The 26873-nt window shown below is 38.8% G+C and overlaps 1 protein-coding gene and 1 long non-coding RNA gene across 4 annotated transcripts in view; one reads left to right on the top strand and one right to left on the bottom strand.

The window, feature by feature from the left end:
- The first annotated feature begins 5269 nt into the window (after nucleotides 1-5269).
- LOC121079521 overlaps nucleotides 5270-26873 on the top strand; it is a 25491-nt gene continuing 3887 nt past the window's right edge. Inside the window, exons 1-3 of one of the 2 annotated variants that reach the window (XR_005825064.1) lie at nucleotides 5272-5360; nucleotides 6697-6823; nucleotides 12051-12091. This is a non-coding gene — a long non-coding RNA (uncharacterized LOC121079521). Of the gene's footprint in view, nucleotides 5361-6696; nucleotides 6824-12050; nucleotides 12092-26873 lie in introns of both variants that reach the window. The other variant, XR_005825063.1, reaches the window with a different exon arrangement.
- The window catches only part of SLC15A4 (solute carrier family 15 member 4), a 26112-nt gene continuing 13322 nt past the window's right edge, over nucleotides 14084-26873 (bottom strand). Inside the window, exons 6-9 of one of the 2 annotated variants that reach the window (XR_005825062.1) lie at nucleotides 24196-24351; nucleotides 19190-19348; nucleotides 15231-15529; nucleotides 14084-14392 (exon numbers count right to left, since the gene is read on the bottom strand). Coding sequence is in view for 1 of the 2 variants with exons in the window: in XM_040576907.1 (XP_040432841.1) it covers nucleotides 15381-15529; nucleotides 19190-19348; nucleotides 24196-24351 (464 nt within the window). In the remaining variant the exon portion in view is untranslated. Of the gene's footprint in view, nucleotides 15530-19189; nucleotides 19349-24195; nucleotides 24352-26873 lie in introns of both variants that reach the window. The other variant, XM_040576907.1, reaches the window with a different exon arrangement.

Raw genomic sequence — 26873 nt, 5'->3', positions numbered from 1 at the left:
AATGTGCTCCAAAAGCAGACAATAGCTGTGCTAATGTATTCAGGCTTGTAAAATGGAAGAGGACATGGAGAACTCTGAAATCTTGTGACTGGTCTGATGACGAAAGGCCTGCACCTCAAAACTGTTGCCGATGAACAGCTCAAACACAGGGTGCTGCCCCAAAATGTTACGGTGGCTCCCCTTTTATTCCTACGCTGGCTCTGAGCAGCAGCAATGCAGCCAGCCAGGTGGAAGATGTAACTGAGCTTCCAGTCCTGAACTGTTCCCCAAGAAGAGGGAAACTCTCAGCAAGGTGACAGCAGAATGGGAGCGTGTAGCAGTGCTGCACATCTCTGTGATAAATAGTGCACTGCAATTTCAAGAGCTGTCAAGCAAGCACCTCTTGCCTCCATTAAAAATCAGTGTTCACACAGGAACACTGAGAGTAAGGAGCCCTGAGCTTATTTGGTATTCAAGGATGCAAAGAGGAGCATAAATAATTTGATATTCATACTGACAACTCTAGGCACTGCCGTAGCCCCAATTTCAACAATGTAATGGACAGTATGTTATCTCATAATGTGTTTTGAGATCAGAGCTGATTTAAAGGTTATTCATCCTGGGAGAAATTATGCTGTAATTGAATTTATCTTGCCTTTATCTATTCAAGGAAGCATAACTACAGTTTAAGGGAGAAAAATACATCAAGGAGCTAAATTTTTATTATCAGTTTGTATAAAAGATACAAATTATTCCAACAACCTTCCTCCACCGAGCGATATTACTTGTTGTATAATCGAAGTCCAGACTGGAAAGTAGAGACTTTTCAGCAGATAAAGCTCTACCTTCAACTCAAAGGATGGCTGAAATGATAGTGGGGTGAATCAGGGAAATAATCAGGTTTATCTAGAATGAATTAGAAAATAACTGTGTGGTGTTTAAGGGAAAAGGGAACTTTCAGCTGTGAGAGATGGAAACAGAGCAATAGCATCCCCATCTTGTGAAATGGTAGGTAATGCGCTTGGTGAGAAACTGGGTAGGTGGCCACTCCTGTCTGTTAGCTGGCCAGAAGCCTTTACCTAGGTTAATAGGTGGGGAATGAGCACGGTAGGAGCCACCATCTTCTGAGAGTTGTGGTCCAGGGCTGCTGGTAAGCAGCCTGTGCCCTTCCCAGGGTGTGTGTGGCGTCCTAAGCATGGTGGCCTGGAAGTGGATCAAGAAGTGGTGTCTGAGTGTGTCATCCACCCTTGGCTGGTTTTGGTAGGCCAGTTCTGTGCACCTGGCTCTGAGGCTTCACGCTCATGTACCCATGTACAGGAGACCCTTAGAGCGTAGAGAGACAATGCTGACAGCAGAAGAATTGGATGTCAATTCCATAACCAGATTATTTCAAGCTATTTTTAAAAGGAAGATTGCCCTTAGCTGTTAAAATAACACTCCTGAATGTGTCTCTCTTTATATCTTGGTTTCCTTGCCCAAATACTGCTATTTTGATAAAGGGAAAAGAATTCATTTACCTCCAAGATAACATTTTATGCTAAATTTCAGCCAGATGGTACAGAAAACAGCTGAGACATTATAGCCCCCAAACTAGGCTTTAAATAGAAATGATAAGTTGCTATAAAGCTGCCAGTAGCACTGTTCTAACAATGGAAGAGTTATTTCCCCCATTTGCTTCCCCATTCCTTATTATTTATCTCCTGTTCTTCATTATCCATGCCATTCCACCTCTCCTACTGCTTGTTAGAGGGAAGGAATCCATCCTTCCCCTCAGGAGCAGCAGAATTTCATGCTTTTCTTCAAAACTCAGCTTTTAACAAAAATTTTCCAAAAGATGTGTTCTGGTGCTTGATCTCCCCTCCCCTTGTGCTTCCTCTAAACTGGTCTCGTGCAGCCTGCTCAGCTTGCTACGATGCTGTGGGGTTTCTTCCTTGCTTCCATCCTACCCTGCTGAGGATCGCTCCTAGGCCAGCACGTGCTTCATGCCCCTGCTCTAAACCTGGCTGCGGGACAACAACGCTCTTCTCAAAGGGTGTTTTTAAAAAGCAGCACTTCAGCAAAATATTTATTCTCTCAGTCTGAGAGCTTCCAAAGCCTGAAGTGATTGCACAAGCACTGAATGTTATTTTAGTGGCACTTGAGCACAGTCAATATTTGGACAGTACCAAGGGAAAAAACGAGCAGCCTGAGCACTGCTTACACATGGCACAGGCAGAGTGAGCCCACTGTTTGTCCTCTGTATTCAGGGATGCTCCCTGGTGAGGTCTTTACCTTTGTTAAGTCAGCCACTAAGAAAATGAAGTGTACTGAAAAAAGCCCAGCTCTGGGAGGTTTTCAGCTCCTCAGAGGTAATAAAAAAGCAAATAGGACTGCTGGCTGCTCTGCAGTCTGTGTAACTTGCCTCTCCTCCAGTGTTCGCAGGGCTGAGCCTGGAGCCTCACCAAGCTGCCCCTCCAAGCTCTGCTACCTGGTCGAAGGTGGTGGCACTCTAGTGCGTGGTTTTCCTTGCCAGCTTAGGTCTCCCCATGCTCATATCCTCACGTCTGCTCCTGAGCTTTGCTCTTTTCAGTGCAAAGAGCAGCAATGGCGAGGTCCAAAAGCAAAGATCTGACCTCAGCTTAGCACAAGGTCTGTCCCTGTCCCCCAGGGGATTGCTGACAGAAACAGGGATGTGCCCACTCCAGGTGTCCTGTGGGACCCTGTGCCCCCCAGCTTAACACAACCACTGATCAGTCTTTTCCTCACTGTCCTTGTGACACAATCTGGGACTGTGGTGTCACAGCTATGTACAGTGCAAGTGGAGTACATGTATGTGAACCCTGGGCTTCATTTTAACTATTAGGGAGAAAAGAAATCTACATTTTTACTATATGCATTGGTTCGGTAAAAAGTGCCAGGATACTGAGAGTTAATGAATTGGCTGAACTGTGCTTGTGCCACTGCTGGAGCTCAATAGTCCCCAAACCTTTATTTTATTTTTATGGACTACCTTTCTGATATTATTCAATAAACCAGCTTTCCAACTTAATGCATCGTTGCTTCTGGATGACCACAAACTCTGAAACACACTCAAAGCCCAGCTGATTTTTAATATTTTAATACATGCGTTTTCATGTCTTGGTTCCATGAGTTTTTGCAGTGTCTGTGTCCCTTCTGGTGACAGCAGCACTCAGCTTTGCTTCACGGTTCTCACACCTGCACATGAAGCCCAGCATAGCACAGCTGACAAGCAAGGAATAGAGAAGCAAATGCATTGACTGATACAGAGTAGAACTGGAAAATCAATTTGATGGAAAACAAAAGCAGAATACCTCTTGGTATAATAAAATTTGCTAGTGGCTAAGCAGTTATCACCTGAGCTGCCCCAGGGGAAAACAAAGTTTGATTCCCCCGCTGGAAAATTTCACTGTGATGCTAGTGAAGGGTTTAGATGGAAACAATTTTCAGGGGTCGAGAGGGGAAAAAGCACTTCCTTCAAATGCTTCCTTGTACACTGATAGCAGGGACTTCACTCTAGAATTTCATGAAATCTAGAAGGAATCCTCCTGGGAGCAGAAGCTGCCTTTGCTTGTTGAGTGGTGCAGTCGTTCAGAGGGCGGTGTTTTGGCCCTGGGACCAGAATAGCAATCGGAAGTGTAGGTAGGACAGCACCATCGGTGTGAGCCTGTGATTTAAGTACAACCATTAAGGCAAAACTGTATCCACAGCACATTGCTGAATGAGGGCAAGGAGGGAAGGACTGAACCTCTTGGGAGCAGTTCAGGAGGGCGCTGAAGAAGTTGCATTTATTTTCTCGAGGCAGTTGATCACTTACAGTGGGCTGCTTCTCTCTGAGCACTTAAATGAGAGGGTTCATAGCATGCAGGCTTGAAGTCCAAAGAATCCTGCCACAAGCAAACAACCAGAAGCCATCCTGTAGCTGGCTTTTCTAGAAGGCCTGAAGTATCCAAAATACAGACATTTCCCCACAAAACCCAGCAGACACCACCATCACTGCCACCAGCAGGGGGTGGGATCATCTCACCCCTCAGTTAGCACTCGGGGCTGGACCCATGCTCGCTCAGAAGGCAGGTGATGTGCAGGAGGGTAAGGGCTAAATGTGCTCGGATGGCAGTGACAGGCTCTCCCGAAGACTGCCTTGTCACAGTGCATTCGTTGCAGCAGGCCTGGGGGTTGAGCGGGAAGGATGACACAAATGCAGATCATCATACTGTGTGCACTGGAGTGGCATGAGACAGGTAACATAAATACGCAGTTCACGAGGGGGAAGGCATACTGAGCATCAGGAGAAAATAAAACCAGTTCAGAGTTACGTTTGTTCATAGCTGGGAAGGTTCCTCCCACCCCACTCCAGTGTGGCCAAGGACCTTTGATGCAAGCGCTATGTGAAGGGTTTTAGACTGGATCCTCTGACACAAAATTTTTCAGAGCATGTGTGCTCTGGGCTTGGCTGGTTGGTGTGGAAATCCTAAAAAGTCACGTGTTGTCACAACATGGCCTTATCTGTGTTTCTCCTACTACACTGCACAATACTCTTGTCCTGGGTATGCGGTTGTGGCTCTCTGCAGGTGAGTGCTGAAATTCTTGGGGCTGAGATGCATCTGATGCACAACTGATGGTGCTGAGTGCATTGTGTGGGGAGTAGTACACAGGTGACAGCTGTGCACCGGAGAGTGCAGAGATCTCTCCTCATCTTTTGCATGAGAAGAGAGCAGAGAAGTGGTTTTGGTGGCCAGTGATGCTCCGTGGTATATGGCCAGGCTCTGGTTTCCAACAGGGGTATACAAAACCAATTGTAATTGCTGAAGGAATTTCACATGTAGCTATGCTAATTATTTGTGTCTCTTCTTATTTTGCCACACTTGGAGAAGAAGTGCAATCATCTAAGCCTGTGATTAGAGTTTACATGATGAAGCCTGGAATCTGACAAGATGTTAATTCTTTTCTAATTTTTAGTTTAATCCCTTAAAACAAAGAATCTCAAGGTGCATTAACACGTTAATGATTTGAAGAGCCTTAAAATGCCCCCGTCATATAAATTAGAGTCACTACACTCATTAGAGAAATGGAGGGAGCTGAGGCACGGGTAATGGCCACAGGCTTGTTATCTGACTGCGAAAAAGCAATGTCAGCTGTAGGATTGAGGCCCCCCATCCCTCCCTGTCCCCTGAGGCCCGGTGGTGACCCCACCAAAGGCACAGCCTGCGGTCCCGTACCTTGCCAGGTAAGTCTACTGCTGGGCTGCGGAGTGACTTCCCCAATCCACGTTAATAACCCAAAGCCCCTCATTTCCATGGTTACAGTACTATTTCCATGGTGACAGCAAGAGTAACAGCAGAAGGGAGCAGAAAGTGAACTGAGCAAAGTCCTTGTGGTAGTAGGTGAGGAAATGGGTGCTGCTGGGGCTCGCTGTGAGGCTGCGCTGTGGGCTGTGGCTGCGGTATCTCCCTTCAAGGCTGCAGCAGCGGAGCAGTGGCAGTAGTGTTTGCTTGGTCTTGTCACGGCGAGGGGTGAACTGCTCAGAGGCTGTGAGACTTGTGTGAGTGAATTGAGACCATAGCAGTGGGAAGCAGGAGGGGAGAGGATTCTTGGCTTCTGCACGCAGCCCAGGCTGGGTTTCCTGCATCGCCTGAGCTCCGCTCACCCATTGTGGAAGAGGAATGGAAGCCAAGCCCGGCTGCTCTGGGCCAGCACACTCCCAGCTGGGAGCAGGGACTGGGCTGGGGAGGCCGGCTCTAATCCTGCTCTGCTCACCCCTTGAGGTGGAAGTCAGAGCAGTGCAGTACCTGCTCTGAAGCAGCAGCCTGCGGTCTGGTCATGACACTAGGGTGAAATGCAAGCAGAAACCGGTGGCAGTAAATGAAACCTCTCTCAGGCCCTGGTGAAGGCTCATGGGGCCACCACGGAAACGAGAACTGGAGTTTGGGACAGATTTGCCAAATCATGAGGTGTTGGCCTGTACAGGTGTTATGTTACCTCAGTTCATACATGGCCTGAATTCAGCTCACTTTGAGAACAAGCAGTAGGGGGATGAACTGGCATTTTCTAACACAATTTGAACTTGCTGTCTATTCTAATTTTTATCTCGTACCAACAACGATGATTTAATTGCAACTGTCAGTCTTGCAGTTGATAGTAATTTTACTATGTTCACTAAAAACAAATCTATTTTAAATCCTGACAATTAGGGGTAAATGTCTCCCTTAAAATATCTAGAGCTGGGCAAATGCCTCAGCCAGTCTTTTCCTCCTCTCTGCAAACTGTACTTGAGCACAGCTTTGACTGCGCTCACGTTGCTTTTGTGTTTTCTCCCCACAGATGCTCCATTTTTTTTTAAATCTATTTATTTATTTATTTTCTTCTGGCACATACAGGGCTCTGAAGTGGGTGTAAGGGAATGTTAATATGAAGTGAAGTGTTTTTCTTTCATGCTTGTCCCTAAGCTCCCAGCCTCCAATGGAACGGGATGAAAAATGACTAAAAAAATTTTCATACGCCTTCTTTCTCTCTGTGTGCTTCCCCACAGTAGATAGGAAGCATTATTAAAACTTGCTGTAACTTCAACAAAGCTAAGAAGAAAATAAAATGGCCATATTTCTGCTAACACTTTTCCTAAGTTCAAAAAAAGACACAGCTGGGGCTGCCGTTCCCTGTAAGGACTCCCTCCTTTGGAAGGCACAATGCCCGTTAAAGTGATTTCCCCCTTCCCTCTTACAGAATGGTGGACAGGGAGGGCTCATGAGCTGAATGGGCATATGCCAGGACAGCCAGCCACCAGTAATACCACCTATCCTTGACTGCTTGTATCTGCAGCTGTTTTACATCTCCAAATTTTATTTCTCAGGTACTTTTTAAATTGCTACATGCTTATGAAAAGCAGACAATAGGGTTCTCTGCTGGCCAGGGACATGAAGCAGGTCAGGAAAGTGAGAATAATAAAGTATTGTTTAATACACTGCAAAGGACACAGCAGATGTTTAACTTTCTTTTAATAAAAATGACCCCATGCCATTTTATTAACTTCAGAGATGCATTAGTCTCTTCTTCAGAAGGCAGAAGAAAATGCATCTATTGTAACAAAAATTAAAGAGGAAATTGAAGGAGGATGTTATCGTGGCTTATTTTCCCAATGAATAATCTGTACGACTGAGTGATACAGTAGCACAACTTTAATTAGAGGCAGCTTCTCTCAAGTCCTACTTGTATGTGCAGAACTAAACAATATGAATTTGAACCCTGAACTATCCATCTTTTCCAACAAAATCAGGCTGCTGGCTTAGGTACATTAACTGCTGAAAGATCGTGTGAAGTTTCTTGGAACTTTTCCTATGGGTGCATATGCAGGTGCACATGTATGTATATACAGATAAGGCTGCGTGTCTTGTTGATAGCTGAGATTAGACAAACTTCCACTGACAGCAAACTGCTGTCTTGGGTATGGAAATTCAGAAGAACTGGGACAATGCAGAATCTGCAGCTTGTGTCCTTCCTTCTTCCATTACAAGGGGAAAAGATGCCATCGCCTGCTGCTTGAGAATGCTCTCTTCTTCCCAGCCCAGGTGGGTTCACTGTCTTGGACACATAATGCTGGCTGTGAACATGAACCTCCACTGATGTCAACTTTCTAGGGCTTGTTGAAAGACCTGGTTAAGATAGAAGCCTCTAGGAAGACACAAAACATGCTGGGCTTTGGGATCACAAGTACCCCTACTGTAAAAATAAAAAATTAAGCAAACACCTCTTGGCAGGGTCAGACCCTGAACTCTGGATCACATCAGCAAGAGACAAATTTGCTTTAACCGCACCAACATACAGACTTTAGCTTCAGAAAGCTGCAAGCTGACAAGCTGAAATTATTATTTTTGAAGACACTCCAAGTGCTGTTCGCGCTATGTGAAGTGTGTTTTTGACATCTTCCACTTTTATACCAAAAGGTTATTTGACCACATTCCAGTTTGACATCCTTATAAAAGTATTTGAAGTGTTCCAGCAATATGAGAGTGCTTTGTAAAGCACACAGCTATTTTAAATTATTGTAGCACTTCATGCTTTTATAAGTACTTGAATTTGGACAGTTTTGTATCATGTAGAACAATTTCATAGTATTAGAGCTCATCAAACTTGATGAGCTGGAATTTAGAAATGATGAGGACCATGGACATGGACGATATAATTTTTTTTTGAAATTATTAAACTTTTTAAAACCTGTAACAGCATCAGTAACATCATCCACTGTTACTGGGCTAAGATGGTAGCTATAAACTGTGTTTGGCTGCTACACAATTCAAGTGTATGTTACCATGAGACAGTAAAGGTGGAAGAAATCATAAAGGTTAAACTACCAGGATTCAGGCCTATTGAAATAGTATTTAAGTGCTTCTCTAGACTTTTAATATCTGTTTGGCTTCTTTGTGCTGGAAAGATACCTTAAAACTCATAGTTTTTCTTATTTTGTGGTGTAGCCACTTGTCTGTGCTGACTGGCTACACTGACACTTCAGGTACAGAGATGGGGTTGAACTGCAGCACTTAAGGTGTTACTTGTCTGTTCAGCTCCTGTCAGTAGCTGGAGGAGGGCTCTCGGCCTGCCCTACATGTGATTTGATACAGTAAGTATGAACGTGATGCTTACAGTACTATTAAAATGTGGTGTTCAGTCATGTTGCTTCATAAGTGGGTGATTAAAAATTCACGCAGTTAGTAGGGGCCCCTATGGTGCCCATTAAGTCATCAGGGGTAACTCAAAGATGTCTCTAAACTCTTCTTCCATTCTATGAACGCTTTTCCTGTTAAAATGATTTCAGAAATGCTCCTAGATGTCTGCCATCATAGACGAGCTCCAGCCCAAGCTCCTATTTAGTCCTTTATGACTACTTACTCTACCTCCTTCTGATTTAGAGTAGCTCTCTAAGCATTGATTTTTAGGATTTGAACACTGTGCTCAGATTTACTGCCAAATCATAGCGGAGAAGTCCTGCACCATCATATCCAACCAAGCTATTAAATAACTTCTCATACTAGATTCACCTTTGCGGGATGGGACAGAATAGAAGTATAGAGCAAGGGCTCGTGATTAGTGTTACTCCTTACAAATCTTAAGGCTTGATTTTTGAATAACGCTTAATCCTTTTATAATCTGTGTAGCCCATGCTGTACAGTAATAATTACCATAACTAGAGGTTTTGTAATCTACAGTGGTAAGGGATGACCAAGATAACTGATCATGTAACGTGACAATAGGGTTGTACTTCATTGTGACTGTAAGACAGCTGCTGTGCTGTTTGCTGAACTTGATCAGTGCCAAACTAAACCAAGGCATGGCCAGTGATTTGTGCATCTTCTGCACTGCAGCTCTGAAAGGTCTGTGGAAGTATCTCCATGGGCCTTTCATGCAACAACATAGTGAAGAAAATAGAAAAAGCAGTAATAATTCATTAATTTTAAAACTGCTCACCTTGTACCGACATATGAGACTGTAAAAGCTTGCGTTATAGCAGAGATCACTTCTGATTTTTTTTTCTGCCGTTTTAAGTAATTTACCTCTTACAATGCTTGTGCTGTATTTACGAGCAGAGGAACACCTGTTTCATGTTTCTAACTTATGCCTTTGAGGTAAAATGTCTGCTATTTGAGAGTAATCATCTGCCTCACCTTAGTCCTTCAGGCCTTTGAACAGACATATGAGTTGTTTTGAATTCATTTCTAGAAGAATGAAGATGAAATCTATCACCTCCTAAATTGCTGGCTTGCAGCATTTAGCAGTTCCTATTTTACACAGAACGGATGAACTAAAAAAAAGACAACAGTTTCTTTCATCCAGGCTAGTCAGTCGGGTTGAATTCAACCTTCTGAAATGTCTTCTTCAGGCTTTTATGCCTCCAGCCATATCTCAAGGCATATTTGCACAAGCCAATGCAGAACTTACATGCATTTGTCTGCAGTGAACTCGAGTGGTAAGTTCCTATCTTTCAGGTCTTGATCCATCTACAAACAGAGCCCTCACAGAGGATCACTTTTACATTTCTTTAATTACATGGAAGAGAATGGGAAGGGCACACTCCCCATCTTATTCCAGGAACTCTAGTCTCAAGCCCAAACTATCATCTATTACTGGAGTTGCCTTCTCCTAACTACAAGCAGGATGAAAATACTCCTCAAAATCTGCCAGTGTGTTCCCTGTTATTTCACAAACCACTCTTGGCAGTTAATCCAGATTTTCCTGTGCAGGCTATTAATTTATCAGGCAACTTTGACAAAGTGATCCAGTTAAAGCACAACTTCCTGAAGTTCTAAACTGACATGAATTAATGGGAACCTATCCCCACATTTTAATTGTTGCAACATGTGCAATAGCAATGTGCCTAAAAATTGGGGCTATATAATGCTAGCCCTTAGCATCCTCTCTCTTGAGCTTCTGCAACATACCCTTGAGCAGAATTCTGCTCTTCAGATGTTTAGTTTACAGACTAGTAGTTTATAGCATCTTGCTTGACAGTAAAGCCACTTGTCATTATGATCAAGTGTTTAATAGTTTCTTATATATGCTATAGTCTTTCGTGTTGATACATGGTATTAACCAGTGTCTACAGCTACAGCAGGCAGAACAATTCAGGACCTTAGGGTCTCCTGAGAGTTAGACCCAAGAAAAAAAAATACTCTTGAAAAGGTGATAGGACAGATAGGAGGAGATTGTGATGTACAGCATTAAATGTGCAGATAGTCAAGTACATTTTACAGCTTTCAGAATCCATGGTATCTGTTTGAAGTTCCATTTTCAAAAGCCTAAGCAATATTTACTTTGTTTTCCCTTGTTCATTAAAGTGTTCTATTCCCTGTCAAAAGTGATTTATGGACTGTTATATTACTAAATCTGATTACTAACACTTCCTAGTGAGAGGAAAGAGAAGTTGTATCAGGAAAGCACTGTACTGTAGCTATGCACCAAAGAAGGAATACAGTATTGCAATATGTCTGCACTGCAGTCTCAGTGTGCCTGGAGTTTGTGTAGGCTAGGTCTAAGACTGCTGGTAGGACACCAATGACATGTACCTCTGAAGCAGCACAGTCAGCCACAGATCAGCCATATCAGATTGTGCTGTAGTTCTTCTAATCAGTATCCAGCTGCCTCAGGACTGCCTACACAAAATGCATTCGCAGCTTAGTTGAAGACAGATGTTGCTTCCCGTAAAGAATATCCATTCATGTTATGTACATATTTTGAATTTATTCCTGATAAAGGAAGCATATTTAAGAACAATAATAAAAATAGCATATAATAGAAAGGCCTGGGTTGTAAGGGACCTCAAAGACCCTCTAGTTCCACCCCAACCCCTGTACTGGGCAGGGATGTCACCCACTATCAGGTTGCCCAGGATTTCATCCAACCTGATCTCGAACACCTCCAGCGATGTGGGTAAAAGTTAAGAACTGGACCAAAAATAGATCTAAGGGAGTATTGCATTTAAAAAAAAAGAGAGAAAGAAAAGTAAGCTTTCATCCTTTAGGGTATGAACTAACTACTTCCTATTTCTTACTGTTCAGATCATTCCTCAATACATTCACTTGTTTTACCTCCTTTTTCAAGCATTAGTGTAGCTACTGGCGGAATGAAAGTAGTGGGATGGATTGTAATTAATTCCCCATTCCATGCTTGTTAAAGTATAGTGTTTTTCATCCTTCATTATGATCTTTTAAGTCCAACAGACTGCAGGATAAAGATTACTAGTCACGTAGCAAGGCTCATTTCAAAACCACTGTAAGTAGATCCAATTACTATGTAACCAGGTTTTGACAACTATTCTTTCCACTTACTTAGAGAACAAAATCTGTGCTGTGAATACTGTAATGGAAAAATTAATTCTAAGATGGGAAGGACTGTTAAACCATAGCGTACTCACGATGTGAAAAAACAGCCAACAGCCAGCTTATATTAACTGTCAGTAGGCAGTCTTTTACTGAAAGCAGTGTTATTACTATTCAGAACTTAGTGCTACCTGGAGCACAGTGCCTATTTACATACTTAGCCTTTAATAGCTTCTGACTGTAGTTCTCTTCTATATTCTTTCCCTGCAGTTACAGCATTGCTCTGGGGCCAGCAGGTACCATACTGTCAGGTATGTGCAGTACTCCAACATCAGCCAACCAAATTCTCTGCTTCCTCAGAGATGAATTTGCACCTCAAACTATTGACTACTGAAATGAAAAGCATTGTAATGTTTCCCCCTGAGGGCTTGTCTGCCATATCATAACTTGCCCTGCATATAAACAGAATCACTAGTACAACATTTTTCAAAAAGCAATTTCAAACAAAAAAATGTTAAGAACTTACCTCTTTTAATACAGTTTTATTATTAAGCTGAAACCTTGCCTGACATGTCAGCCTTAAGCAACTTTTGTTAAAACAAAACAAACAATCCAAAAAAACCCTCAACACCTGACAGAACTGACTACAGACTTTTAAGGGAAATATTGATAGATGCCTCAGTTTCTGGAATTACCTCACTCTAGAGGTTTATATAAGCAGAAGAAATGGGAAAAAAAAAAAAAGACTCCCCTTTTCTGAGGAGGGATATTCAGTATAGACTGTCAACACAAAAGGCACAAGACAGGTCTTGCTGTATTCTCGAAAGGTCTACATGTTATAGGAGCAATGCATTCACCCTGAATGAAACATAGGGGCTCAGGCACCTATTCTTCATACGTGATTAGATTACAGCTTGTATTGGTATTACAAGGTACACACTTCATCTTTACCTAATCCTTTGTGAATAAAAATAACAAACATTATGCAGATACCTACTATTATGTTTAACAGGTACTTACTTTTCAATGTTGTGCCTTGAATTTCAGGCATCTGGTAAGTCAGAAGCTTAGAAATGTCCATTCTGGTGATTCCTGTCAGATCTTTCTACTGTACTGGAACAGTCTAAGAAGTGAACATAACTAAATTCAAGCTGTACCTCTTCAAGGTATTTCATTACTGAGGTGCACTGCTCAGTCACAAAGTTAATTGATTAGCCTTATTTCTGTGAGTGGAGTGGAAAAACTAAAAAGATAAGACTGGGAGGAAGAATCAGCTAAGCCTTTGAGTCACAAAAAGCCTTTTTTCCTTTGATGAAAACTTCCAGGTTAATCTTCATAAATGGTCATAATTACTTGTGCCCGGAGCTCAGCCAAGTCATTCCAAACAAAAATTAAATTGTAAAAGTGAGTGCATGTTCAGTCTCATCTCCAGAGTGTAAGTACCAACACAGCCCTTCAGAAACTTGCAGACACTTACTGTATGTTTGTGACAGGGTAAGAGAGATTTGCCTAAATATTGAGTGGGCTAACTTAGTATTTATTCATTATATTCTTCTTTAAATAATTTGTAAAACATAAAAGTTTCTCCAAAGCTTGCCTGTATATGTTGTTACAATTAGTGTTAGACATCTAGTTTCTTTAGTACTCTGCAGATTACTCTCCATTCTTCATTAAACTCAGTTTTAACTATAATCAGCAGAACTGTATGAGATGACAAGTTTATGAATACTGTTGTAAAACTTTAGAGCCTGGGGAAAAACAGTTAAATTAAGTTTACTTATGGGAAAAGAGTCCCCTAGAAGAAGGAACAGTTCTAAAAGCAAAGTCTTTATAAATCTAGTTGGATAATACTTGGCAGGCATAGCCCAGGTCTTTCCTATGATTATTTCATTAACTTCCAAAGCATATGTAAACACTAAATATTACAGCTGCAGCCCCAAATCAGACCTACATCACCAAAACAGCATATAACCAAGAAGGAATATATTTGACCCTATCTGTTCCTTATACGATATTTTATTATTAGACCCTTTTAGCAAGTTGTAAATGGGATATTGCAGACACAGCACATAGAATTTTCAAAACAAAACTAGCTTTTCCTCATATGAGATGTTGCTTATTTTCTTTAGTTATGTCAGTTTTTAACCATATTAAACAATTCTATGATCTCCTGATTTTCCTTAGCAAAGACAGCACAGTATGTGTACTGTTATTACCTGACAAAACTAAGAGGATGACAATGTATATTTAGAAATTTAATAGGATTTCAGTGTACATTTACGAAATAAAGACTAGAAACCAAATGAATTGTAGTACAATTTTATTCACCTAGAAACAAAGGGTCAAAAGTCACAGCAAGGAATTTCATTTTATTTTGTAAACTCATTAAAAAGATGTCCATGTAAAAAAGGACATTTTAACAACACAAATGCAGACAAAAGAAACTATAAAAAATTCAACACATTAATAAAAGTTGAGTTTTCATTTTCTTTCCGCATAATTCCTTGCAAAGTATCATCTTTCATACCAGTCTGCACACAATCAGTTGTTAAAATCATTAAAATTCAAGAGGCTGAATGTAAAACCATTTGCTCTGCTATAGGAATGTGTTGCTGAAAGATACAAAACCAGTAGCATGTTAGCTAGAACTACAACACAGGCCTGAAGGAACTGGATTGAAAGGCTTCTAAATTGTTATTGCGTATTCATCTTCTGAGAATTCAGTCTCAGTTCTTTCTGCAAATATTTAAAACAGTCCTTAGGGAAGTAACAGCATTAGACTGAGCAACGCTTTGTCAAAAGATGTATGCTTCCATTTCATTCTAATACATCTTATGCAGACTCAAAAACAATTCTGAAGTAAAACCATTTCACTGCCAACAATTCTTTACTGTGCACCAAAACTTACAGCAGCCATATGGCAAGCTACTGTGACATATAATTCAGTCTTCAGTACTGGATTCTCACCTGCAAGTTGGGACTTCAGGGTTTGAGTTTACTTCCAGTGAAAAGTCAATTATAAAACTACATTTCAATTATAAAACTACATTTTTTTCATCACAGCTGATCTGCAATTTAACTTGTCCCTTTTTCTCCCCAAAACAAGACTCCCGGGACTTATAATTTGTTCTTGTAACCACTACTTAAGGTTCCTGTGAAATGTTTTCTTTCCTATGTGTTCTCAATGTAAGCTTGAGGGAGTTGAGTTTTCTGTATATCCACCGTCTTTCACTAAGTAAAGTTTTTCAGTCAGGGCTATACCATGTCACATGTGACTCGTTATACTCAGTTTCCAAGCCTAAATGTCCCAGCTTTCAAGAGTTTAGTAAACATCTCATGATTAATAAAGAGCAACTTGAATGCCTAGAGTTAATACACTTCCAAGATTTATGTTTGTCCTTTGCCAGGACATAGTGCAAGAAACGAGCCCCGCCAACATAAGGCACTTACCTACGTTACATGAGAGGGGGCAGAGGTGAGAACTTTTGTAACATGCAAGTATAGTAAGAGTCTCTCTAGAGAAAACAAGATCTCACAGACTCGGGGTGCGCTGTCACCTCATTGTGTGCTGCTGTAATAAAGTCTGCTCCGTAACAGATGTCAGATCCTCCCATTGGCAGCTAGTTCATTTGTCTTTGACTTTTGATGATCATATTTCACAGAAACAATAAGGAAAAGCAAAAGGGTTGCTCCCTGGATGGCAGCCAGCAAGAAAAAATAATAATTTAATTGGCAGCCATTAATGTTACCTAGAAAAAATTGGGCAGAAGAAATAAACATTAATAAAGAATATACAAGTGAAAACATCAATCCCCTTCAAGCCCAAGTAGTGAAGACTTCTCCGCAGAATATGGGCAAGACCACACCTAATCACATTTACATCTGACAGCATGCTTTCATTTTTAATTATCCAGAACAAAAGATGGAACTTTGAAAGAAGATACACACAGTCTGAAGACTGCTTTCTTTTGTGCTTCAATGTCTAAAACTAAGTAATGCCCCTGAGGAAGCAGATATACTCACTACATGATTTCCCTTCGAAAAAAAACAATGCAGGAAGCTCCTCCTACCTCTGGAAGAACTCTGTACAAAGACTGTATGCACACGGCAGTGTGTCTGCTTCAGAGAGTCAGAATTTTACAAGTTTAATAGTCTTCCTTTCTCATTCCTTCATTTTAGGGCTTATACTGCAAAACTGCAATGCTTTTCTGACTTCAGATAAAACTGCTACAAATTTCAAGGATTACTTACATACATGAAAGCAATACAGATCACATCCATTTTTCAGGTGACAGCTCATTTCAAAGCAAAAACAAAACCACCACATCCTTTTGCTGTGGCCACGAAATGGACTTGAAAAAAGAAAGCCTTCGATTGTAAACTGTTCAGAAACAGCCCAGGATGAAATGCAGAATTCAAGAATGCTGGCTAGGAAGCAATGCTAGGTGTCAGCTACCTAATAGGCTTCCTTTCATCTGGACAAAAATTGAGTCACCAAAATGTTCCTGTATTCAGAAGCTTGTAAGTTTTGCTTTCTGTGTCTATTACCTACTATTTCTTAAAATGAAGCCTATGAGCAACCCCAGCTAAGTTCCTCGGCAAACAATGAAACAGGATTTGCAGAAACCCTACACACCATGTTCTGCAAAATGCCATTCTGATGTGCAAGTTGTCCTTGCAACACCTGGCTTAAAGAATCTGGTATCAAACACATTCCTCCAACATCCCATATCAATACATTATCAATACACCTGCTTTGCCAGTACTGTTGTGCTACACTGATACAGACTAGTTAACTAAAGAGCCTTTACCCTTTTAAACAGATAATGCTTTTCAGGAGCCTGGAGAATACAGTGAAAAAGCTTTAATTTAGGAAAAAAAGTCCTTTCTGTTTTACAGCTTAACTGAAACAGGTAAAAGTATGAATTTTATGCTATACTACCATATATATATATATATATATATACACACACACACTACACAACCCTTTCTAAGAGGCTTCTCAGACCTGCTTAATGCCAAATGGTCTCTGGGCATATGGAGATGCACACTTCCCTTCTCTGCCAGGCCAAAGCAAAAAATAAAAAGAATCAAAAAATAAATGGTATTAAGGAAAAAAGTTTGGCAACTCTGCAGATATAAAGAAAGCAATTACTGAGATTTTCTCTCAGTCTTCTTTTGGAACAAAATTAAGTATTCATGAAACCATATGTAGTTTCTTCTTGGTTCAATTCACCTTTGACACTCCCTCAAGGTTGTTACAGATTAGTGATTTGTAGCACACTAATTAATGTTAAATTAAGAAAGCTCATTGCTAAAACGTTATTCCTGTATTAAGAAATGTGCACTAACTACTGCTGTACTTCCAAGAACAATATATTCTGGCTCATTTCCAACATGACACATGAGCCACAGCCAATTGGACCATTCTGATTATCAAAAAGGTTAGAGAGGGAAAATACTGAAGTGTAGATCCATCCTAACAGGCTGTTCATACAGCATGCCTATAAATGCTCTGATTAAATTACTTTAATTACTGAAACTTATGATTCAATTAAATGAATTTATAGTAAAACGCAATAAAATTAAACCGAGTCTTTCCTTGACATTTAAAATACAATTTACACGTGAATCTCCATTTCAAAAGCAGATGTGTTTAAAAAGTAGTAATTATCCTTTATGAGATGGGATATTAAATCCATGAAATCTCAAGTTTTTGTCAGAGAAATAACAGTGATTTTGAAGGTAGCAATCAACACTGAAGTACCAGCAGAGAGTAAACTTCATCAGTACATTTTGGAGGCAGTCAGTTACCTCAAATGATATCACGAGTTGGCTTAAATAGCATAAACTTGGTACACATTCTTATAGTTATTATGCAGCATCTAATTAAAAAAACCAAAAAAACTCCATAGTTTGTCGTTCAATAAAGGCTCCTCCTTACAATTCCTGCCCTTGAAGGCCTAAGTAAATTTTAGATATGAATTTAATAACAACTTTGAATAGCATTATACCAAATGAAACAGTTCTCTTAACAGTAGAAGAGGCAGCTCTGGTTACTACCCTGATATAAACAGTAAAAACAGTATTGATAGAAGATGCTACATATCAAAGCCACCAATGAGTGCTTCAACCCTGAGATGCTGAGAAAGCATGATTTTATAGCAACCCTTTGGACAAGAAAGGTAGAAATATCCAACTCTGACAGCTGTCCAATCAGCAATCCACTGAGCCGAGTGGCTTATTTAAAACCGATGACCAGTGAGTCATGAAAGGTAACATATCTAGAGTTGCCTAGAACTGGAAGATATTTGGCACAAATATTTTATGGCGAGAACATTAGCCACTGCCTTCTCTCGCATTTTTCTGAAGGTTTTCTGAAGCAACCTTAAGAAAGCACCATTAAAAATCACATTAAATTTTATCAAATAATTATCCTCCTATTGAGCCCTCATCAGCCTCTACATAGAACTGCAAGAAAAGGTACTCTTCCAGTTTTAAATTGAGTGGAGGACAAAAAAGTCTCAATGTGATTAACCTTCCATTTGGCGAGGACACTTGCATAAAGATAAGGCTAAAAAATTACAAGATGATGAGTAAAGAACAACTTATAAAACAAAGATAACTGCTTGTGGCACTGTTTCTTTTTGGTAGCAACCAAATCAAGCTTAAACAGCAAATTCTCTCACACCAATTTTGAAGCAAGTTCAGGCTGCTCTTTTAAGCCATGTATACACAGTACGCCTACCAGTCTGAGAACTTTTCATGCTCTTTTTTTTTTTTTGGAATTAAACCACAGATGATGGCACGATTTTCTGAAATTCCCAAGGTGCCACCTACTGGTGCCAATAATTATTTTTAACTTCAACTGGCAATACAAAGAAGTTACATTGGACTTTACAAGAGTATAAATAGTAAGCAGACAGAAATGAAAAATAAACTCATGGTAATTGCCATAAAGCCTCTTGAAACTAGGAAAATGAATAATCACCACGAGACGTGTGTACATTTTACACCCCATACCACCAGAAAGTAATTTCAGTACCAAACACATTCTTCTTCCACTCATAATTTTCTCGTCTTTTCATTTTTACTCAAATAGAAAGATTTTCAAGTAATCTCTAGTGATAAAATGCAGTAACAGCTGAGGAGGTAATTGACAAGCACTTAGGCAAAATGCTACATGCCCATTTTCCATGCTTTCATGAGGACAATGTATCATTTTGCACAGTCACATTACTTCATACTTATATATGCAAGATGAAATTAGTCAAACATAACAGTAGACAAATTTAGATTTTCAAAATAACACTGTGCTAAGATTCAACAGTTCTATATGCTTGATGTTTAACTGTTTCTGAAGGAAGCGGTTTACTTCATAGGCTATGAATATGCTGAAAATAACTTACCAAAATCTGTGTGATTACTCATCCAGCCAATTTCTTTAATAGACACCAGTGCCAACAATCCAGAGCCAACAAATGATCCAATCCCCGAAAAGAAAAAAAACAGCCCCATAATAGCACTCTGCATAGATTTGGGAGCAGCTGAGTATGCAAATTCTAGACCTGTATAAAAGAAGAAAATATACATTACTGGAAAAATCTAAGAAAAAACAGTGGTTTGTTCTTATTTAGTGTTATAGAAGTTACAGATGTACACTATCACTAGTATGCTAAAGACCTAAACCTAGCCTCAGATTTTGGGAGACATGGGAGACTGAACTCATGAATCCTTATGAGTTCCAAGTTCCTCCAACTGCTTCATGAGCCCTGTTAAAGCTCACCAATGTATGTTATATATCAACCCATTACATGGAAAACATTTGAGACTAGCATTTTGATCTCATTAATATTGCATGTGCAAAAATCAAGAATCTTCTGATGCAGAATGTTCATTTTTTTAAGTAGAATTATCCTCAATTACGTTTATGAACTAAACCTAACCTGGCAAGTTCCATGTTCTCCATTTCACCTGTTTCTATATATAAATACTGCACAACAGACAAGATGAAGCACGCGGCCTTCTGTGCTAAGAACAAAGTACTCGAGAACTGAAGGTCACTCTTGCACTCACCACAAACATTAATTTCTCATAGTCTCAGTGTCTGTGTCTCTGAATGTGTAGTCAGAGAAATTAATTGTAGCTGGGAAGGCAGCAATTATTTTCAACTTAATTTTGATCTAGAACACTCTGAGCCCATTGCTCGCTTGCATGTTCATTTTAAGGCTTGTGGAAATGGAACTACAGCTTTAAACTACACTTATTCAAATCTCAACCAATAAAAACAAGATAAAAGAGCAAGCCAGTAACATCAATTCGAAAACAATCTGTGCTACTGAATTTGAGTACCAACAGGACAAGTGGGTTAAGGTTCTGCCTTGCAAAGACGATGCCCACGATTAACTCTCTTTTTAGAGTAATATTTCTGTCAAAAATCAAAAGGGATTATTCACAAGAGACAGTCAAATACTCTCTTTGCAGAGCCTTTTCTCTGACAGGTGAGCTGCTCGTTTCAAAAGTCTCCTTCATACTGAAATTAATGAAAGCATCTGTTACCTCATCTAACATCTTCCTTGCCAAAGATAGCATTATAGACCTGAAAACGGCACAAGTCTTGTGTCTTGCATCATAAAGTTTTGCTTATTTTCACCATTACTGGTATTTGACTTTTGCTACTCCAGACAGAGTTTAATAGATTTACCCTGGCATTTCTTCTTCAAGAAAAAAATGAATGTTTCTAGTCCAGTAGGTCAATTTGCAAGTTGCGAGGGAGCAGCTTTGTTCTTATAAGGGAAACAGAACTACACATTCTCACTTACTGATCTCACAGCACCCTGCACTGCCACCTGAGAAATCTCAGACAACCAACACACTACTTCTCAAATGCAGTTGCAATCTATAAAAATCTTTGCAAAACGCACTTGAATGGGCCAACAGCAACCTGTCTGTAATTCTAGAAAGGAACTGAAACATTATTCGTGCAATTCAGCTGTGTAGGTTCCTGTAAATTCAAACCGTAATGAGAGAATCACTACAGAGATGAAGAGAGAGTCATATGCAAACGGGGGGAAATCGTATTTATTTTGAGAATTTAAAACTTTTTTTTTGTGCCACTAGTTAACAATTCAGATTTTTCAAGAATTACTTATCTGGCCAATCTGACGAAGTAAAAAAAAATAATAAAAAGAAAGAAAATAGGCTACTCTTGGGATACGGTTGCCTGTTCTTCAGCCTGTTGGTAAGTTATCATAGTTGCCACAGATCTTCAGAGTATCACTCACATTTTTGTCCCCAGGATTTGTATATACTGTGCAAGAACATCACATGAAAGAATATGGCCCATTTCTTCTCTTGTTCATTTTACAGACACGCTGAACTGCTAGAAAAAAATCTTAAAGCCCAAAACAAAAACAAAATGGGTGTAACACTATGCAAAAAATAAGACACGTCTTTAAACTTGAATAATATTTCCAGCAAACCTAGTATTTAATCTATCATAAAGAATACAAAATGTTTTCTTTGCCTTCAGAGATATTCTTGCCTGCTGGCAGCCACTGATAACAATTTTATGCTACCTCAAAAAAACAGTTTTGAAATTAAACCCTCTAGTTGGTGTTGTCATATGAGATTATGATTCCCAGCTAAATAAGAGTGCTTTAAGAGGATTGGCAGAATAATACAGAAGATTAATGCAATGTGCATCATCTTTTTAAAGGTAAATCAAGTGTAACTTCTGTGGCTTGATAAGAAGATGCTTAGTTTTACAGTAAACAAACAAACTTTTGCTCTTATGACATTTAGACCCTTTTTGTTTGTAATAAACACTTTCAAATCATAGTTTTGTAACCATTTACACTTTTTTTAAAAAAAAGATGAGTTTCATAGAAAAATAGATGCCTTTATCCACTTTGAATAGCAAATAGGTAAAGTAAATCCTACTAAATTCTTGAAGGGCTTTCTTAAATATTCTAGGAATTCAGTTTAGATAATCAGAAGGCAGGGGGAAAAAAAGCTTTGTAAAACAAGTCAAATGAAGCTGTAATACACAAAGCAATTAAGATCTGCATGGAATTTCTCAAAGATAGGCGTTTACATTTTTTCTAAAACTGACCAAGTAACAGGTTTTGAAGTTATAAACTGTTGATACAGATGCAGCAAGTGCAGAAGAACAGCAAAGTATTCACCTAATAATGTAAGCTTCTAAGACTTTACATCCTATGACAAAGTCCACTAAAGCAGTTGAGGAAAAACAAACAAACAAAAACACTAGCATTTCCAATGACTCATCGGTTTACCCATGTTCAGACTGAATTGGCATGGTCCCTAAAGTTGTAACTAAAGCTAAATAATTCATTTTAGTCTTTTGATTAAAAAAAAAAACCAGCTAAATATAGCCTCAGTTTCAGTAAGTAACCTAATTAAGCAAGACTTCATATTTTTATGTATTAGGATTTTTGATGGCTACTGTTCATACATAATGAAAAGTACTGTAATACTGAACAGCAGTGACTATACTGATATGTCCTCTAGCAGAGGATACACATTGATTGTGCTGCTGAAGTATACCTTCCATTTAAGGATCTAAAGTGTTTAGCATCTTAGGTCTTTGTTGTGCTTTAAAGATAGCGAACTCTCCCCACATCTTACTAGTACTGCAGTACATTGAGGACTTGCCTGTACATCACTGTGGGGTGTGGGGGGACTGTGGAGACAAGCTGAAATTTGATGTCCTTCCCTATGTAGCTCACAGCTACAAAAGGGTTAAAGATGTTAAAATGTAAAAGGCCTTTGACACAATCTCTAAATATGTTAGATTTTAACTATGTTGCAGCAGTTTACCTGTCCAGATGAATGCATAGAGCTGTTTCAGAAAAAAAAAGTCTAAAAGACACATTTTTTAATCCTTACCAGGCGACCCAACCACTTTGTTTAATTTCCTAACAACTGTGATAACAGTCAAACACACATAACCAAAAACCTGATAGAGTAGAAGTTTTCTGTTCCATTGAGAGGGGGAACAACTGGGCCATGTGACAGCTGGGGCTACCACCAGCAAGATCTTACAGAACTAGGGAATCTCATTTTAACTCACTGTGCTCACCCAGTGTGAGGAATGAAAGTAACCACCTACAGGGGAAATGAAAAGAGGAAATTCTGTTCTAAGGAATCTAAGTGAAAGAGCTATGCGTAATGCCAATTTGAATGCATCATCTTTGAAGTTCAATATTCTGAAACAGTATTACAACATGTTAATAAGTAACTAGAGTTAAGCAAATACCATGAGCTTTTCAAATCAAGTCACTGGAGAAGTTCCAATTTATTATATCAAGCAGCTCCACAAGTCTATTTAAGTACCATCACAGTAGCTACTTCTGTGATCATGAATATTTTCCATTATTGGTAACTAAGCATTTCTCCCAACCACGGGATATGTAAACACTGTGCTACAAGATTCACACTAACATTTCACTTGTTTAATCACAGTAAACCAGCCTTGCCATATCACAGTGACAACAGCACCTGTGCTATCTTTGTGCTAATGAGCCCTGCATGTATATGAAACAGACCAGAAAATAAGATATTATAGTCCTTTTCATCCACTCCTCCCACTTCACTTTCAGATAAAAAAAAGTGATCACACAGCTGTCCAGTACATCACAGAAAAAATATTACAAAATTTAAGATCTCTTGCATTTTGTCAAGAGAGGCAGGATTTGAACAGCGTTTCAGTTTGTCTAATAGCACACTGAAGTACTAAAATAACTACAGAAACATTTGTCTAAAACATGTAAAACTGTAAAAACTACCTACTTTGTTATTAATCCCCCCAAAAAAATAGTTCATATTTAGTGTCACATAATTTTTCTTATCTCAGAGATGTAAAAACTAAAGTAACATGAATTTAGTCTGGTGATAAATCTTGATAAAGATTTATCTTTATCCTTTCTTCCTTTTTCCCCCTCAGAAAGATGTTTCCACATACTAACTGACTTTCTAAACTGTAAGCTCAGTTTTTAAGCCAAAATGTTACAAAACACAAATTTGATTTGCAACTCAGAGCAGGTTTCAGAGGAAATAATACAGCATTAAAACAGTCTTTCAAAAACTGTATTTGAAAGAATAATCTTGTTCCATTAGGGCTTATAAATATCCAGTGCTAACTGGATGGCAAGCAAATATTCAAATGCTGCTCTGTTTGAAACTCAGTTTTGAAAAGACGTCTTACACAGACATTTTTCAAAGGTGAAAAACATTTGCAGGCTTTGACACTGTATATTCAGTTATATTGCATAATATTTCATTTGGATACATGAGAACTCATTTATAGTAATTCAAGAAGTAAATATTTATTTTCTAAGAATCCATCATTTATGACAGATGTGAAAGCAGATTTAAGACACATAACTCTTACCTGCTATACTTGCAAATATTTCACTGAATCCAATCAGCACATATTGAGGAATCTGCCACCATATTGGCAAATCTGCAGCATAGTATGTAACGTTTCCAATTGTCTGATCGATTGTTTTAACTTTTACAATTTTCAGTCTGTTGCTTTCCAGAATTCCTACACAAAGTGGGAGGAAAAAAAAAGACTTACGTAAGATGCAAATACTGTTTCTTCATATTAATAATTAAATTAGTATTCCGTCCTACATGAGAATTACAATTTATGACATAGGAATATGTATTTCTTATTTTCCAATATAATTTCACTGCCAACTACTCCATTGTTATTTCAAGACATACAAATTTTCTGCCATAGAATTACAGCCATTATATTCTTATTCAGTAGCAATAAACATATAAATACTTAACCTTTTTCTAGATGGATTAGCTAAGAGTTTTCTCACACAAAATTTATTTGCTGCCCCCCCCCCCTTTTTTTTTTTTTTTAAAAAAGGACAAAAAAGGACAATTTTTGCAAACTACTACTTCGCAGTGTTGCATGGTATTAGTAAATCAGGAACATTTTACTTATTAAAATGGCTACACTAGTGCTGTAAAACCATGAAAACACTTTACAAATATGATCATGACATTTATATGACACTTATCCCAAGACTGATTTACAAACTAAACGTTGTATAGAATGCACTTCATGTAGAATGAAAAATAGAGATGACTGTGCAAATATAAATAAAACAATTTTTAGCTTGTTCAACACAACAGTTTAGAGAATGAATATCAAATAATATGGCATGGAGTATTGTAGGGTTTTACTGAAGTCACCTAGATTAAAGTATTTGCCTCACTGTTACACAAATGCACAGAATTAACTAATAGTTAATAAAATTTCCTGCTTTACCCAGAAAAGATCTCTATAAACAAACTCTGAATACCCTTGGAAAGGGTAAGGTGGATTTATCCACCACCAGTGCAGAGAAGCTGGGCTGAGTCACTGACACTACTTCCTGCAGAGATATACACATATGGCCCCCCATGTAGTGCCTGCCTGTTTCAGTCTCATTCTACTTAGCCAAAACTACGTCAGGCCACAAAATGCAGTTTCTTTTTAGTCCTGGTTGTGGCTGGAAAGAAAGCATGAGGAAGGTTCCCTGTAGATTGTCTGTAGTTAAAGCCGTAACTAAAAAAGATGTTCCAGAAATCAAGAGCTCTAAGGATAACATAGTACTTCTTTGTTGTAGGGAACTAGAGCCAGAGCTCTGAAAACCAGACTGTGGGAACACACGTTAACAAGTGACTTACAAAGTACGTTGAAAGTGATGGAAAGCTGCATTTGTATAAACCATGTTCAATACGAGTTCAGGAATCTATTCAAGTAACAAAATCTAGTAGATCTCCAGTCTACTCTTCTGAAACAAAGGGCTGTAGAGGGAAAATTAAATACTACCTCATGGCCCCCAAAATATTTACTTACAAGAGTGTTCTCCTTAATAACATCTATTTTTGAGGTAAAGATTGTTCTGAATTTAGTACCAGGCTACCACATTTTCTCTACCTTCCTCATTTTTTGGGTGATGACTTCCCCACCGTAAATATCTTTGTTTAGCTCTTCTGTCACCTCAGTGCCCTCTGAACTATGAAAAGTTGATGCAATCAAAATAAAGCTTGGTTTCTTGCTATTTTGGTTTTAATATAGCTGACAAACAGTTTAGAGCAGAACTTAATTAAAACATAAACGAAACATTACAGTTAGCTAAGAACCCATACATGATTTCATTTACACACATTCAACACAAAAATATTGCTCTTCAAAACATCTAGTGATCCTTGATGTGTTTGACATTCTTCATCTAGTTTAGGAGGTATTTAGCTACACAAGAGCATAACTACATTACACCAAACTTCCCTAAGTCTTCACAGCTGAGTACTCCAGAATCCAGAATATATTGATTCTTTCTTAGACTCTGAGAGCCAAGCTTCAAGTTTAATCTTACAGTTTTTGTAGTTAAAAGAATCTTAAGTTTTTGCAATAATTGTTTAAACTCTATAAATGAAGTAGATTTTCCAGTTGAGTAACCTTAAATACTGCTGCTCAGAGTTTACAATAAAATGCATGAAGCACAGCAGATGTTCACTAAATCTAATCAGTTGTATTCTCACACTTTGAGATATTTTAAGTAATCTAAGCAATCTAATAGGTAGCCTAAATGGTGTCCAGAACTAATGCCAGTAAGTTAAGTTAAAATGGAAATATGGTACACACAAATCGTTAAGATACTTCCAAGATTGCAAATTAATATCTTAATGTCTCCATACGTTCAAAATTTAATAGTTTTCTCTAAGGCAGAAATTGTTGGAAGTAATGTTGCACTTTAGGAATATTAAAATGTGGCTTCTACAAATAGCATTTAATGAGAAAATAAAAATTTTATGAAGCAAAAAAACAACAGAAGCTTTTCCTCACATTAAAAATAGACAGAGTTCCCTATGCCCCAAAGCTGCCACAATTGAAGCTCTGAAATTCATATTATGATGAATGGATGCTAAGTTACACCAAAAGGTTAGATTTTCCAGCCAGATTGCAGATAATCAAACTAACAAAATCATGCATCACATCTGTAGGCAAATAAAACAGAAGGCAATTGAAATTTTTAAGAATTCTGCCACATAAAATAATTTCCC

Source organism: Cygnus olor, chromosome 17, assembly GCF_009769625.2.
Source record: "Cygnus olor isolate bCygOlo1 chromosome 17, bCygOlo1.pri.v2, whole genome shotgun sequence".
NCBI lineage: Eukaryota > Metazoa > Chordata > Aves > Anseriformes > Anatidae > Cygnus > Cygnus olor.
This window is presented reverse-complemented; position numbering and strand designations above follow the sequence as displayed.